Consider the following 16,779-nt stretch of genomic DNA (forward strand, 5'->3'; position numbering starts at 1 on the left):
AAATTTAATAATATATTCAATAAGGTGTCCTTAAATAGTATCACATGTAAGATAAGGTTATGTACTGATCAGCTGATGGGAATGTTGTGACCAGACACTCACAGGAACCTAGCCCTCTCTCTCTCCTAGGAGTGATGTTTCCGCATTTACTCATTCAGTGCATCACTCCCATGAACCTCAAGAATCGACTACACATGGTTTCCTTGCAAGAGAATCCAACTAGAAGGTTTTACTGTTTGGGATAGGTAACACCACTTTAAAAAAAATTTTTTTTTTTTTTACTGCTTTTATTTATTTATGAGAGAGACAGAGTACGAGTGGGGGAGGGGCACAGAGAGAGAGACACACACAGAATCTGAAGCAGGCTCCAGGCCCTGAGATGTCAACTCAGAGCCCAATATGGGGCTTGAACCCATGAACCACGAGATCATGACCAGAGCTGAAGTCGGACACTTAACCAACTGAGCCACCCAGGCGCCCCTAAATTCTCTTTTTTACATTTTTATTCACTTTTGAGAGACAGACAGAGACAGAGTGCAAGCGGGGGAGGGGCAGAGAGAGGAAGACTCAGAATCCGAAGCAGGCTCCAGGCTCCGAGCCGTCAGCACAGAGCACGACGCGAGACCCGAACCCACGAACTGTCAGATCATGACCTGAGCCGAAGTCGGACGCTTAAATGACTGAGCCACCCAGGAGCCCCCAAAACCACTTTTTGTACCGAAACGAATGTTCATCTGCCGGAGGCGCTCCAACCCACCCGTGACTTACATCAGTGCCATGCTTCCGCGTTGCCTGGGAGGCCAGCGACTTGATTCTCTCCCGATAGAGCTGAGCAGCACGACTGTTGTACTTGGCATTGGTGTCATTGGTGGCACAGCCGTGTTGATGGAAAAAGGAAGACTACAGAGGAAAATGCACGAATTAATAGCAATGCGGCATTAAATCTCACCTGTGACTGAAAACATCACTTCATGTTATGAAGGAGTTTTGGGGAAATACTAGTGAAAACAAAAGTAATTAAACCACATAATTTACAAAAAGAATTCGTACTACCTAATTTAAAGTCAACTCCTCCTCGTAAAAGGGAATGCTTTCCACACATTGAACATTGGTATTTTTGTGTAACGGGGCATGAGGCTCACGGTACAAAATGACAAAGCTGTGACCCTTCATTTCTCCATCAACCCACTTTGGTCATTCTGAATTATTCTGTTATTTGGGGGGACGCTTTCCACTCTGGACTACTTTTAGCTCATGAGAAATTCATTTCAATTTGAATTCCTCTAACTTGGAATTTCTGACAAATTGGTTAACAGGGGCCACGCCAACCGTCACCTTGTCTAGTGCTGTTTCTTCGTGAACAGAAACCACAGCATAAGCACGAGATAAGATAAACGTTTCAACAGTTAGAGGAAACTGTTTCCAACCACCTCATAAGGGTCGGAATTCATATCTCAATGAAAGCAGGCATTCTAGAAACCTGTATGAGCAATCCTCGTATTGACCCAACTGGATTCATCAGATATACTGGGTTTGTAAATGAAGTTTAACATATTTGAGGCTCTTTATTTAGGTTTGTAAGGGAGGGTAAAGAGACCTGCTCTTTTAAAACTATAAGTTAATTGGACACTTGAGAAGTTATGTTTTACGCAGAAGTTACTAAGAAAGGGGATCTCCTTTGTCTTGTTCGGCACTGTGTCTCAGCACCCAGCCCAGAGCTTTGTGCTTACGAGGTATTTAAAAGATTTGGGGATAAACAAGTTACCAGGGCCATCCACTCCCAGGCCCGCCGTCTTGTCTTAGCTACTCAATAGGGCCTCCCAAACTCATACATGCAAATACCCAACTTCCCTCCCCGCTGACAGCGAGAAGGGAGACAGCAGGTCTGCGATGAACTTACTGCGTGAGCATTTCCTCCAACTTGCATGCATCGCAGCTGAAACCAAGACCAGTTCGAGTCCAGCTCAGTAGATCTAAATGGGGAGAATGTTCTCAAATGTTAACACGTTCTTCCCCCAGAACGAAGCCACCAAAGTTTTGGAAGCAAGAGTTCCCTTGATTTTCAGCATCCTGGAGACTTCTAGGTCTGTGTTAACAGTGACAGGGGATGTGCTGGGCCTGCAGAGCCTGTGATAGTGATGCAAACAGCTCCCGGCCCCTCTCATCCTTCCTGGCAGCCATGTTTCCGATGGCCCAGCCACACGCTCCCCTCCACGCGTGACCACAGGTGGGCCGCCCCAGGCCAGGAGCACTTCCGCTGCTCCAGACAGCGCCTCATCTGGGGCTCAGGGACAAGACGAGCTTCCTGGGCCGTTGGAACAACTGTGGCTCCTCGCCTCCCATTCTCAGTGGCTTATGATCTAAAAATCGGTAACGTCTCTCTGCTCAAAACAGATGTGCTCTTCTGATTTTTCAGATCAGCTACGCATTTGTCCAGTCCGACCTCTAACGGGAGCCTCGGGGACGCTCACAGTCTCATCAGCAAGCAGAAGGGACCTAACCAACACCACCGCCATCAGGGAGGGGAGAAAACTCAGGATTTAGTGCTCCTGACGTGAAAGCTGGAAGGGCCTTCTCCCCTACCACACCTCGTGCTCTACTTCTCTGCAACTGAGACCAAATCCAGGCAAGGTAAAGGCAATAACCGTATTTCCCAACAATAACAATTCGCCGAGCGATCACTGTAAAGCAAGGTGTGATATTCCAACAACGTTAGAAGCCTTTACATTAAATCCGTAGGTAACAGCAAAAAGCAAGGCTGTCCCATATGCAACAGCTTGTCCCCCACTAACTGTAAAGGAACGTGGACATTTCTGAATGGGTGTAGGTAGAGTACCTGTACAAAATAGGAAGGTAAAGGGGCGCCTGGGTGGCGCAGTCGGTTAAGCGTCCGACTCCAGCCAGGTCACGATCTCGCGGTCCGTGAGTTCGAGCCCCGCGTCGGGCTCTGGGCTGATGGCTCAGAGCCTGGAGCCTGTTTCCGATTCTGTGTCTCCCTCTCTCTCTGCCCCTCCCCCGTTCACGCTCTGTCTCTCTCTGTCCCAAAAATAAAACATAAACATTGAAAAAAAAAAACACAAAATAGGAAGGTAAAAAGAAAAGACGCCTCTTTTCCTTTTATACTGCCCTCCCATTTGCCAATTTCTGTGCCTATTTGTATTGCTTATTAGCCTTTGTAAACGTTAGAATGTTATTTTGAAGCCAACAGCTACCCTAAAATAACAACACTAATACATATCATTACTTGCACCTGTAACAAATCCACTCCGTGTCAATACATAAAAAGCAAAATTTAATCTACCCTTTATAAGCAGCAGGTTTCCCAAAGACAAAAATAAAATCTTTTAGAATTTGATGACCAGGCAGTGTGACTAAATGATATACCTTGTTCTGAGATCCTTTTTCTGATGGATCTTAGCCACATGTTCACGACTCTGCATCAGACGGAGTCAGGTACCACCCCCATCCCATGCTGTCAGAGCACGGCAGGTAACAGCACAGCCTCTGGAGACAGACCGAGACAGAACAAAGCTCAACTCTGCCGTGGCTAGCTGGATGACCTCGGAGAAGTTACTTAGCTTCTCTGTGCCCGCTTTCCTCATGTGCAAAGCAGTGATAATTATAGTATTATCTATCTCACTCTTGTAGAAATCAAACAAGCTAATATCTGCAAAGTGCCTGGCTCGCGGTCAATCCCATATGGCTAAAATTCTCACCGTCGCCATCACCATGATCATGTTAACCCTGTCACGCTGTGTCAGGTCAGAAGCAGCGAGCTCCAGAGGACAGGAATGTCCCACGTTTTTCTGCCACACTCCTACAACAGGCACATAACAGGTACCTGAATTTGGGCTGACTTAATTAGGTCCTAAAACTGAGGCTGCAAGTACTTGGCTTTGCTAATCGGCCTCAACTTTTGGTCTTAAACTATCTTAAAAAAACAAAAAAAAACAAAAAATAGGGGCGGTTCTGCCATTTAAGGGTCCAACCTCAGCTCAGGTCGTGATCTCACGGTTCAGTTCATGAGTTTGAGTCCCACACTGGGCTCTGTGCTGACAGCGTAGAGCCTGCTTCAGATCCTCTGTCTCCCTCTTTCTCGGCCCCTCTCCGGCTCGTGCTCGCTCGCTCGCTCTCTCTCTCTCTCTCCAAATATTACTCTATATATTCCTTAGAAAAAAAGATTAAAACGAATTGTTCCTGAACTGGGTTGTGGAGCCTGAAACTAGTCAACCTTTAGAGGAAACTTAATTGCTCACGAGTGCCCATTCCTACACGAGGAGCTGACTTCACTGTAGGTGATTTCTTCCCTCCAATGTAGATTGACAGACACGAAAGGTAATTGACAGTCTGTGACAGCGCTAAGAAAAAAGTCAAGCAGAGGCAGTAAGAAAAGTGGAAGAATCAGTGACACTTTAACAAAGTGGCTCCTGTTAGCAGCCAAGTCAATGAGAAAAGACGCTTCCCACAACCTCTGTAATCCTTACATGAGTCCAGTATAACCTCCCCAAAACTGCATGAATTAGCTTCCCTAGTGGCTGCCAGAGTCAGTAAGCAGCACATTTAAATCGATTTTAGAAATCAGAAGGAATCTCACCAAATAAACATGACAAAGCTATCACATAATCAAAAATTTTAAATGGAATTTCATCCATCCAGCACCGTTAATCTAGACTTTGGCTCACAGACAAGCCCGGGAACAGCTTCAGGAGCCGCCTGTTGCTAACTGGCTTGGCTGCTTGATTGAAGGCCACCACGCAAGGCGTTGCCTTCCTACACGAACATCACAAATGTTTCTCCTCCGGCATCCGCTGGGCGGGCACACACGTGACTCAGACCTGATCGCTGGCGGCATCTGCTGGGGACTCACCATGTGCCAGGCTTTATGTGGGTTCATCCGCTTTCTTCTCCCAAAGCCTCTACGGTGACTCCCCGGCTTCTCATCCCCACGTTCAAGGGAAGGAAACAGAGACACCGAGAGGCAAGCAGCACACCCAGAAACAGTCGGGGTGGTGCTGGGCTTCAGCCCCCAGCAGCCAGGCACAGTGCCCTCTCTCCTCACGCCTGCCCAGCACCGTCTGGCCAATATCTGTGGGCACCTTCTGCGCCCGGGGCCCAGGTCGGCCTTCCTGCGTTCGCCCCTCAAGGTCTCAGCAGTTAAGTACAGGCTCTTGGCCTGGCAGTCAAGACCCTCCACAACGTCCCCCAAATCTTCCCCTTGAAATCCTATGTCTCTTCATTTTCCTCTGCCTAGACAAATTAGCTACTAGGGGCCCCCCCGGGTGGCTCAGTCAGTTAAACATGCGACTCTTGGTTTCAGCTCAGGTCATGATCTCCAGGTTCGTGAGTTCAAGCCCTGCATCGGGCTCTGTGCTGACAACAAGGAACCTGCTTGAGATTCTCTCTCTCCCTCTCTCTAGTCCTCCTGCGCTCTTTCTCACAATAAATAAATTTTTTTAAAAAGGTGGTTACTTGGGGCGCCTGGTGGCTCCGTCGGTTGGGGGTCCGACTTCCGCTCAGGTCACGATCTCGTGGTCTGTGAGTTCGAGCCCCACGTCAGGCTCTGTGCTGACAGCTCAGAGCCTGGAGCCTGTTTCAGATTCTGTGTCTCCCTCTCTCTCTGACCTTCCCCCGTTCATGCTCTGTCTCTCTCTGTCTCAAAAATGAATAAATGTTAAAAAAAAAAAAAGTAGTTACTAAACAGTTCACTTTTTCCAGCCTCTATACTTTTTTAAATTATTTATTTATTTATTTATTTATTTATTTAGAAGGAGAGAGAGCATGCGCGCATGCGTAAGCCAGGGAGGGGCGGGGGGGGGTGGCGGGGGCGGGGAGAGAATCCAAGCAGGGATGCTGGGTTCGATCTCACAGCCCTGAGATCATGACCTGAGCCAATATCAAGAGTCAGTAGCTCAACCGACTGAGCCACCCAGGCGCCCCATACCTTTTCTCAAAGCCTGACTGCTGACCTCCTCTCCCCTGCCTTGTTTCCATGATCAAAATCTCACCAAAACTTCGAAATTCATTGCAAATGTTACCACCTCGTGGTCAACTTGGACTGACTTTCCAACCGGAAGTAGAGGCAGTGCTGTTTTCATGTCCTATGGGGCACTTTACGGTCTATCTTTTTGTTTCTTTTTTTTTTTTTTTATTTTACTTTTTTAGTGTTTATTTACTTTTGAAGGAGAGAGAAACAGAGTGTGAGCGGCGGACGGGCAGAGAGAGAGGGAGACACAGACTCCGTGGGGCTCGAACCCACAACCCGTGAGATTGTGACCTGAGTCGAAGTAGGATGCTTAACCAACTGAGCCACCCAGGCCCCTACAGTCTATCTTCTTATTCACGCTGTACTGAAGCCTGTCCCTACCCTGCTACTAGATTCCATTCACCTTTCATAAGCTCATGAAATACTTAACAGTGAACCTGAGAGGAAACAGGGCTGGAGGGAGAGGAGCACGGGGAGGCGCAGATGCCCCAGGAGCTGAGGCCCGGAGTTCAAGCCCCGGGAGGTGGTGGGCAGGGGCCAATACAGTTACATCCTCTGCAGTCAGCTCCGAGGCAGCTGGCCATTTCCGTGGACGCCTAACCCGCCTTTCCCTTTTTGGTTGGCAAAAGTTCATAGGTTTTTTCCTTTGTAAAATTGTTGACTTGAAATTCTACTTAAAAAAAAAAAAAAAAACAAAAAAACCCTCCATTTAAATAAACATTCCACCCGTGCCAAATTGTTCATCTGTTCGTGACTGGGAGGTGGGGCTGTTGGGGGGGTGGGGCGGTGCGTGCGTCTGGCGGGGGAAGAGGGTGCAGAGGGACAAGGGATTCTAGAGGAAGGACTTTTCACTTACTTTATGAACTTTGGGACTGCTTCGATTTTTTTTTTTTTTCCCAATGACCTAGCGTTTGTAATTTCTTCCCACCAAGAAAAAATAAAAAAAATTTTTTTTTTCAACGTTTATTTATTTTTGGGACAGAGAGAGACAGAGCATGAACGGGGAAGGGGCAGAGAGAGAGGGAGACACAGAATCGGAAACAGGCTCCAGGCTCCGAGCTGTCAGCACACAGCCCGACGCGGGGCTCGAACTCACGGACCGCGAGATCGTGACCTGGCTGAAGTCGGACGCTTCACCGACTGCGCCACCCAGGCGCCCCAAAAAATTTTAATGAGCAAACCTCCGCCTCTTAAAAACAAAAACCCTGCTGAGTACTCTCACCTTCCTTGACTTCCTCTTGCCCAAATCCTAGACTGCTGCCCTCCGGTTGTATAGGACTTTTGGACAGTTGTTTCTGAATCATTTATAAACACTGCGATTCATAGTTCTATTTATCTGACTTTTAAAAGGCTAGTCATTGGGGCGCCTGGGTGGCGCAGTCGGTTAAGCGTCCGACTTCAGCCAGGTCACGATCTCGCAGTCCGTGAGTTCGAGCCCCACGTCAGGCTCTGGGCTGATGGCTCAGAGCCTGGAGCCTGTTTCCGATTCTGTGTCTCCCTCTCTCTCTGCCCCTCCCCCGTTCATGCTCTGTCTCTCTCTGTCCCAAAAAAATAAATAAACATTGAAAAAAAAAAAAAAATTTTAAAAGGCTAGTCATTAAACCTACAGCAGCCCAGACAGACCCTGCTGTCTAGCCTCATTATGATCTGGGTCAGTCCTCCCCTCACCAGGGAACACGTCAGAAGACCGCCTGATTGCCTGGAATGGTTTATACTGGAGGTGTGCTTTGCTGGAGAGGCAAAGGGAGGGCCAGATTACAAGGGCGGGACTTGGCACAGAGGAAGAGGGACAGAACACAGTGAAGACAGAAAGGAAGACCAATGGAGTCCAGACTTCATGAGCTCTGGGCAGAGCAGCTCACCTTATGGTAACCAGTAACAACCAATCCGGGGGGTGGGGGGGTGGGGGGGAGGTGGAGAGGAGGGAAGTACCCTAAAAAGAAACCTGCCCGGGCAAGTAAATCCCTCAACATTTAAAGAAAAGGACAAGAACAGGACAGTGTATTCAAAATATCCTGGGAGCAGCATCTAAGACAAAAAGACCAGAAATGGATAGATACTCTGAAACCAGGAAGAACACAAAAGAACTCCCTTTTCTAAGTAATTGCCTACAGAGTTATGTGGCTATAAATATTTAGCCCATCAGCCTCTACAAACTGATTTCCGGAAAAAAGAACTCACGAAAGTACATCAGAATGTTTTGTTTTTTTTTTAAGTGAATATATTTTTAAAAGAAAATTATATTATTTTTACTATGTAGTTTTTGTGCCATTATAGAAAATGTCTCATTACAAATAATAATCGATTTATCTTATAGGAACCAATGTTCTTCATAGTAATAGTATTATATCGATGTTCCTTAAGTCATAAGGAATGGAGGGGGGGTTGCTGAAGAGCAAGCCTCGCTCAGTTCCAAGTGCTGAGCCTGCCTGGGGATCCTTTTATTATTTCAGATTATTTTATTTCACACAAGGGCACTTCAGCCTCCCACCGGACTGTGGGGCTGTGTCCAAGGGGGCCACACGCAAAAGCCCCATCTAGGCTGCAACCAGACTGTCCAGAGTAGAAGATATGTACTCCCCAGAGGGAGCCAATGGCAGCCCACGTCTGCAGATTAAAGAAAAAAAGACTTTCTTTTTACAAGCACTTGAAATTGCCACTCAAATTCCCAACACAATCATTCACTCAGGCTTCGTGAGGTCAGCGGCCCTGGGAGCCAGAGCTGTAGGCCTGTGCTATAACGAGCCTTCTCACCTTTTTCAATCTTTATTTATTTTTGAGAGAGAGAGAGAGAGAGAGAGAAAGAGAGCATGAGTGGGGAGGGGCAGAGAGAGAGGGAGACACAGAATCGGAAGCAGGCTCCAGGCTCCGAGCCGTCAGCCCAGAGCCCGACGCGGGGCTCGAACTCACAACCAGGAGACCATGACCTGAGCCGAAGTCGGACGCTCAACCGACTGAGCCACCCAGGCGCCCTGCTTCTCACCCTTTGTATCAGCTCTCCTCCAGGCCCGTAGCACCCCAACCCCCTGCTGTCGCTGAGCTGCTGGTTATTAGAAGGGGATAAGAGGAAGGGAAGAGGGTCTCAGATCCTCCCTCCTGACTCTGTCTGCAGCACCACAGCCTCAGATCTCTGACACAGAGCTCTACGGGACAGTCACCGAACGGAAAATAAGTCATCTTCCCGGTTACCTAACTATAAAGATTTCGATCCCCGCGACTCCTCGCCGGCCTCTCATAAGCAGAAAAGGGGAAAAGAACCGCTCCCGCCCATGACGAAAACAGACTCACTCACCTGATAAAGCTCAAGTGGACCCCGAGTGACCTGTGTGACCCTGAGCAGTCGATGCAAAGGAACACCCCGTAGGTTATACTCGCCCAGCTGGGGTTCTTGGCCCCACAGTCAAAACACACCTGGAAGACAATTTCAAAACTCAGTTATTAATTCATCCCTATCAGCTAAATGAGCCATCTTACAGGCTGCGATACATGATCGAGCTTGAAAGCTGCTTAACGTTCACAATTTGAAACGGGTTAGTACAAAATATCTCACCTGGTTTTTTTTTTTTTTTTAAAAAAAACCTCAACATTTGGGGCGCCTGGGAGGCTCAGTTGGTGAAGCGTCCAACTCTTGGTTTTGGCTCAGGTCGCGCGATCTCACAGTTTCGTGAGTTCGAGCCTCACGTCAGGCTCTGCGGGGAACCTGCTTGGGATTCTCTCTCTCCCCCTCTCTCTGCCACTCCCTGACTCACCCTATCACTGTCTCTCTCAACATAAATAAGTCAACTAAAAAAAATTTTTTTTAAAAACCCTGAACTTTCAATTTCTTTATTATTATGTTACAGGTAATTATGTATTAATTAGGCATCAGCAGGGCTCCCTACCAGTCACGCGAATGAACACTAACCAGGGACGTCCCCCTGGTGGGAACACTCAAGGCCTTGTGGCCTCGTGGCCTTCCAGCCAGTGGCTCTCCACTGGCCCCCAGTCAGCTGAGGCGGAGGGGATGGGAGCCACCCTCACTTGCGCGGGGTGACCTGTGACCAGTAAGAAGGCAGAAGTTTCCAAGATTAGATAATAAAAGATGCCGTGGCTTCCTTTCTGTCTCTTGCCACCTCTCTCCCCTGGAGCACTGGCTCTGGGGGAGGCTAGCTGGCAGGTCTGGGGGACACTCGAACGGCCCAGGGGAGAGGCTCAAAGTGGTGAGGGACGGACGCCCCGAGGGCAACGAGCCAGTGAGGAGCAGGGGCCGGCGGAGCACCTCAGGACCGAGCTTGAGAGTGGGGAACCCCAGCCTGGAGAGACGGCAGCCCCAGCAGACGGCCTGACGGCACCCTCATGAGAGAGCCAGGGCCCTCCTCCCTCAACACTGACTGAGGTCAAACAGTCTTCATCTGAGAGCGTCTGGCAACAGGAGCATAAAAGCGACTTTAAAATATCCAGAGTTTGTCACAGAATTTAGTATTTATAATTAATTAAAGTCAGAACAACAGAAGGGGACGGGGCGCCTGGGTGGTTCAGTCGGTTGAGCGTCTGACTTCGGCTCAGGTCGTGATCTCACAGCTCATAAGTTCGAGCCCCGCGTCCGGCCCTGTGCTGACAGCTCAGAGCCTGGAGCCTGCTTCGGATTCTGTGTCTCCCTCTCTCTCTGCCCCTCCCCTGCTCATGCTGTCTCTCTCTGTCTCAAAAATAAAAATAAAAACATTTTTTAAAAAATTAAAAAAAGAACAACAGAATGGCAAAAACTCCACTAATAAGAGAACGTTTTTTTTTTCTTCCAGAATAAGAGTCCCAGATTTTAAATACACTTGATAGACAGAGACGCCTATGGGAAGTTTGTCCCAACTACAGTCATCAAGAAAGATCTGGCTTCTGGCCTTCTGAGGGCAACGCGAGAGTGAAAACATGGGCGGATTTTCCAAAGGCCCTCAGCACGACAGGCTCCCACGAAGTATGGGGTTAGAGTGACAACTGACGCGGAAGGTGCCGGTCCGCTCCAGTGTTTACTGACTACCTGCTGTATGCCAGATACCTTGGTAGGCACTAAGGTATTTGGGAACGGATTCCACAAACACCTGCTGGGACCCTGTCCCCTGCCAGGCCACCTGCTGGCCTTTCTGGAGCTCACTGCGCAGGGGGAGGGTAGGACACAGAAATTAAGATGCCCCGAGGTAACAGCCAGTCGAGTAAGGAATCCCCTTCCGTGGGACCCCAAACAGTGTGACCAACTCTGCCAACGGCGCTGTCCCTCTGCAAGAGGCCGCCCGTAGTCCCCCACTGACTCAACCAATCGTTGTGCACTTACTACCAAGTAAGGACCGGAAACACGGGAAGCAGACATCCGAAGGGGGTTCAGGAAGAGTCTGCCCGCGTGGAGCCCGCACATGCACCCACAGTCAGCAGGCAAGAAGGCAAGACGGTTAGTTATAGGCGGAATCTTAGTAAGCAAGGACAGGAGAGAAAAAGTTCTCTAGACAGCCCCCGAGAGGCAACTGGACTCTCAAGAACGGAATCTTAAGGCACAGTAAGCGGCGACAGCCTGCGGAGGAGACGCCCCGCGAGGGAGGTGACAAGGGCGATGGCGCACGGCCCAGAACGGGCAAGACTGAGAATCTTCCCGGTGTGGGCTTGTCGCGTGGCTGGGGAGAGCGCAGACTGGCTTCTAACAGGCTGGTCTCAGCACCCTCGTGACCAGCAGCTAAGATGAGAAACTGCCAGAACGTAGCTCCGCGAGGGCAGGCGTCCTATCTTGTGCACCCGAGCTGAGCACGGAGCCTGGCACCAAGTGGGCACCTACTGAATGCACACACAGGTTGTTGGACAGTGTGTAGGGGCGGTTGAGATCAGGTACTGCGGGGTGTGAGACCAGCAGGCAGTTAGCGATGCAAGTCTGGCTCTCACACATGCTGGAGCGGGAGGCGGCTTTGAGAGCGGGATTGCACTTGGTTGTGATATGCAGTCCCACAGCAAAACTGAGATATGGTTTTCTTTTTCTTTTCCTTTTTTTTTTTCTTTTTTTTTTTTTAGTTTACTTCTTTATTTCGGGAGAGAGAGAGAAAGAAAGAACGAGTGGGGGAAGGGCAGAGAGGGAGGGAGAGAGAATCTCAAGCAGGTCCCTCGCTGTCAGCACGGAGCCCAACTCGGGGCTCGATCTCACGAACCCCAACTGTGAGATCATGAGCTGAGTGGAAATCAAGAGTTGGACGCTCAACCGACTGAGCCACCCAGGCGCCCTGAGATACGGTTTTCTAAGCAGAATATCACTTCTCATGGTGTTGGAAAGCAACTATCTCTAACGGTTGGCTTTGCCTACTGACAAGAGTAACTACTAGAGAAGTAACAGCTAACGCGGAGTGTTTATTCCACATCAGGTACTGCTATTGGCCAACTGGACCATCATAACAACCCTACAAGAAGGCATTATTATTATCCCCATCGAGGCCAGCTTCTGGGCACACGTGTGACCTATATGGCTGCCCAGGGCCCCACGGCTGCTTAATGCTCTGCTGTCCCATCTTGAAATTCTCAACACTTTTTTTTAATTTTTATTTTAGAGAGAGAGCGCGCACGCACGAGCAGGCAAGAGGGCGGAGGAAGAAAGAAAGGGAGAATCTTAAGCAGGCTCCACGCTCAGCATAGACCCCGACACAGGGGCTCGATCCCACAACCCTGGGATCATGACCTGAGCCAAAATCGAGCCGGACGCTCAACCGACTGAGCCACCCAGGGGCCCTGAAATTTCCAACGCTTTTTTTTTTTTTTTTTTTTTCAACGTTTATTTATTTTTGGGACAGAGAGAGACAGAGCATGAACAGGGGAGGGGCAGAGAGAGAGGGAGACACAGAATCGGAAACAGGCTCCAGGCTCCGAGCCATCAGCCCAGAGCCTGACGCGGGGCTCGAACTCCCGGACTGCGAGATCGTGACCTGGCTGAAGTCGGACGCTTAACCGACTGCGCCACCCAGGCGCCCCTCCAACGCTTTTTAAACAAGGGCCCTGCATTTTCATTTTGCACATTTCGTATTCTCCGCAAAGCACTTGGTGTGGGTTTTCACCCCCATTTTAGAGAAAACTAAGGAATTACGAAGTGAAGTATCACAGCTGAGAAGCGGGATCTTGGGGACTCTACACCCCCAGCGGTCTGCCCCAGGGCTCACTCTTCACCCCTCACCACACTGCCCTCTCACAGGCCAGGCTGTCCTTTATCTGTCTTCCACCCGCCAGACTGGAAGCTTCCTGAGGGCAGGAGTCTGTCTCTGGATCCCTCAGTGTGCCCCACCGCTCTGTGGACCGCAGCTGCCCAGCGAATACTTGTTGGCGGAACAACTCAAGCAATCGAGCAGTAAAACTCGAGCGGTAAAACACAGAGAGACCAGGAAGGACTTCTCAAACCAGAAAACAGACCCTTCTGAGTTAAAACCTTGATCCACGGTAAATATTCGTCACACACGAGCAGGAGACATCGGATAACGTATTCTTAAAGTAAACCACGTGGTTTCTTTTGAAGTACCTCTTCCGTCTGTATATCTTACAGCTCTCTCCGTTACAGCCCCTTCTTAAAAATGCTTACGGTTAGGGCGCCTGGGCGGCTCAGTCGGTGAAGCGTCTGACTTCGGCTCAGGTCACGATCTCGCGATTCGTGAGTTCGAGCCCTGCATCGGGCTCTGTGCTGACAGCTCGGAGCCTGGAGCCTGTTTCAGATTCTGTGTCTCCCTCTCTCTCTGCCCCTCCCCTGCTCACGCTCTGTCTCTCTCTCTCTCTCTCTCAAAAATAAACATTAAAAAAAACTTTTTAAAATGCTCACTGTTCCCCAACTCTTCCACATCACTAAAATGAGTTTTCATCTTTGCTTATCTAACGGTTTCTTCCTAAGGATCAAGTGAAAAATTCTTCATCAAGAAAGGTAGCACAATGCTGCGGAACACTACCAGAAAATATTTTTGCTCCACGCTTTTATTAATCCTGTTACGGGACATAACATTTTCCACAGGTGCGTGGGTTTGTGACAATAACAGTAACAATAAACTAGCTGACACTAGTGGGGACCGGCACACGGAGGTACTGTTCCAACTGCTTTTCTTGGGTTTTCTCATTTAATCCTTTGCAATAACCCTCTGGATTAGAGCCTGCTCGTGTCTCCATTTTCCGCTGAGGAAAATGACGTACAACGTGGCCAAGGAACCTGCCCAAGGTGACATAGTTACCAATAAGCCCACACATATCCCTCAAAGGGTCCTAAAGACGATGAGCTCTTCCTTAAAAGAAGGCACCTTCGGGGCGCCTGGGTGGCTCAGTCGGTTAGGCGTCCGACTTGGGCTCAGGCCATGATCTCCCGGTCCGTGAGTTCGAGCCCCGCGTCGGGCTCTGTGCTGACAGCCCAGAGCGGGGAGCCTGTTTCAAATTCTGTGTCTCCCTCTCTCTTGGACCCTCCTCCGTTCATACTCTGTCTCTGTCTCAAAAATAAATAAATGTTAAAAAAAAAAAAATTAAAAAAAAAAAAAAGAAGGCACCTTCCCTTCGATGAATTCAGAGAAGACACACTGTTTCGGAGATAGAGCAGACAAAAAGTGTAACTTCTACACTGCCAGGCGCAGACCCTAACCTTGTCTAGCTCTAGGGCAACCACTCTTTGTAATAACAGATGAATCTAAATTTGAAAATCAAGAAAACGGCCAAGAAATGGGCACTCGAGAATTCCTGGAGCCTTTCTCCTCCTCCGACTTCCCTACATTCATCAGACATCCCCTCCAATAAGCCGTTTCCTTTCTCATCCTCTTAGTCTGTAAAAATACAGGCTCCCTTCCAAGGCTTAGGACAAAGACATCTTAATTTTGCGAAACTCGGGATCTTTCCATGCTGGGACGCTCCAGCTCACGACCATGATCGTTAACAGCTGTTCACTTTGGAGGTGACAGTGGGGAGCCCGACAAACTGCTGCCACGGGAGGGGAGGGGAGAGTCCACGCTGACGCCCTGACAGCCCTTTGCACTCTCCAGGTTCCACGCTGACCTGTGATCCTCAGGGGAGGGTGTCACGTGAGCTCGATGTGTCATCACAACATCTCCAGCCGGTTGCGAAAAGTTGTAAAAGTCAGAGGAGAAAACCACCTCTGAGACAAAAAAAAAAAAAAAAAGGAAAACCCCAATCTCCAAACTCTCCAAAGATTTTGGAGAGACCCAAAGGGAAGAAAGAGAAGGGGGTGTATGGTGGGCCTTCTTAGCAAGAGAAAAGAGGCCATTGAACACACACCACTTGGCCGCTTTAGCAGACAGGGAAACTGAGGCTGCCATCAAAACCACGGGCAACCAAGCAGGCTCCAACAGGCACCCCAGGAACTTCAGAGGTCAGCTCCAGTGTGCGGGGCTGGGGGTGGGGGGTGCGGGGTGGGGAGTGGGGTCGCACGAGCTTCCCCACGCGCCCAGCGCTGCCAGCTGGAGTTTCCGAGCCGGTGCATGCGTCCCAGCTGGGTCACAGGTGGCCTGCGGTGTCCGCCCCGCTCACAGGAGCCCCTGTGTATGCCCCCCAGCCCTCTCTCGGGGCCCCGAGCTCGCCCGCAGCTCTCTCCAGAACTCACGGGGTCCACTCCGCCACCCTGCCCCCCGTGTGTGCTCCCCCGCTCGGTGTCAGGAACCACAAGGTCTGTGCCCCCCCCCCCGGCCCCCGGGACCCCCAAGTGCCCGCCCCGCCCGGGGCCCCGGTGTGCGCCCCCTCCCCCGCTCCCTTGCTGAGGCTGGGGGCGGCGCGCGGCCCGGACTCCAGCGAGGCCCAGGCGCCGCCGCAAGTGCGACGTGTCACAGGCCGGGCCGGCCCCTCCTCCCGCGGCCGCGGCCACTGCCGCAGCAGGGGCCGCCCGCGGGGTTCGGCGCCGATGGCCAGCAAGCCTCAACACGCCCGGCAGCCGTTACCTTATTGGTGGGCACCGAGCGGAGGCGCTTGAAGATGGTCAGGATGTCTTGCTTGCTGGGGTCCCCCATGGTCACCACAGAAGCGAGGCGCCGCGGGCCCGGCCAACCGGGAAGGACCAAGCAGGAGCGGTTGCCGCCTCCGGGAGATAGACGGCGGCCGAAGGGGGCGGGGCTGAGCGTGACGGCCAGGCCCCGCCCCCAGCCCCCGCCCCCTGTCCCGCCCACAACCGGAGCTCACGCGCCGCTCTCTTCTCGCGGCCTCGCTCGGCAGCGCCGCTGGCTCCGCCCGCTCGGGCCCCGCCCCGGCGCTGTCCGCGCGTGCGCAGGAGTCTCGGGCGCCTTCTTCCGGTCGCCGTCTGCTCCGGACCGTGCGAGGCGAAGCTGGGGGCGGATGGGTTTGGTTCCCGCGCGCTGGCGCTTGGGACCCGCCGCCACTCGGGCAGGTGGATCGCCACGTCGACCGACGGCCGACTGCGTGCTTGGCCGAGGTCTTCTCACCTCGTCCTCGTGAGGGCGCAGAACCAGTCCCTCCAGGTGGCAGAGGAGGAGACGTGAGGGCAAAGGGCCGACCCGCCACCTCCCGACGCCGATTGTCGCTTGTCACCTTCCTTCCTTTAAAAAAAAAAATCTTTTTTTTCATTAAGGTGAAGCCGACCCCTGGGGTGGGGAAGCTTTCATCGCCCGAAAATTGGTTTTCTTAGAGGATCTGTTTGGGTATCGGGTCAGCGAGAGAGGGCCGTTCTCTTGAGGCTCAGCCCCAACTGGTGAATAGACCAGAAAAGCAGCGCGACTTTCCCCAGCGCCCCGGGCTGCAGCCCATCCTTTGGCTGACGTTACAGAGGGTTTGAACTCGAGGAGGGGCGCCTGGGCGGCTCGGTCAGTTAAGCATCTGGG

The 16,779-nt window shown here is 51.0% G+C and overlaps 1 protein-coding gene across 1 annotated transcript in view; it reads right to left on the reverse strand.

Annotated features, from left to right (window-relative positions):
• The window catches only part of ARFGAP3 (ADP ribosylation factor GTPase activating protein 3), a 55,569-nt gene extending 39,511 nt beyond the window's left edge, over positions 1-16,058 (reverse strand). The window contains exons 1-4 of the mRNA XM_047866822.1: positions 15,886-16,058; positions 9,276-9,394; positions 1,901-1,973; positions 769-900 (exon numbers count right to left, since the gene is read on the reverse strand). Coding sequence (XP_047722778.1) covers positions 769-900; positions 1,901-1,973; positions 9,276-9,394; positions 15,886-15,954 — 393 coding nt within the window. The 5' untranslated portion in view covers positions 15,955-16,058. The remainder of the gene's footprint in view (positions 1-768; positions 901-1,900; positions 1,974-9,275; positions 9,395-15,885) is intronic.
• Positions 16,059-16,779: the final 721 nt, after the last annotated feature.

Source organism: Prionailurus viverrinus, chromosome B4 (genome assembly GCF_022837055.1).
Source record: "Prionailurus viverrinus isolate Anna chromosome B4, UM_Priviv_1.0, whole genome shotgun sequence".
Classification (NCBI taxonomy): Eukaryota; Metazoa; Chordata; class Mammalia; order Carnivora; family Felidae; genus Prionailurus; species Prionailurus viverrinus.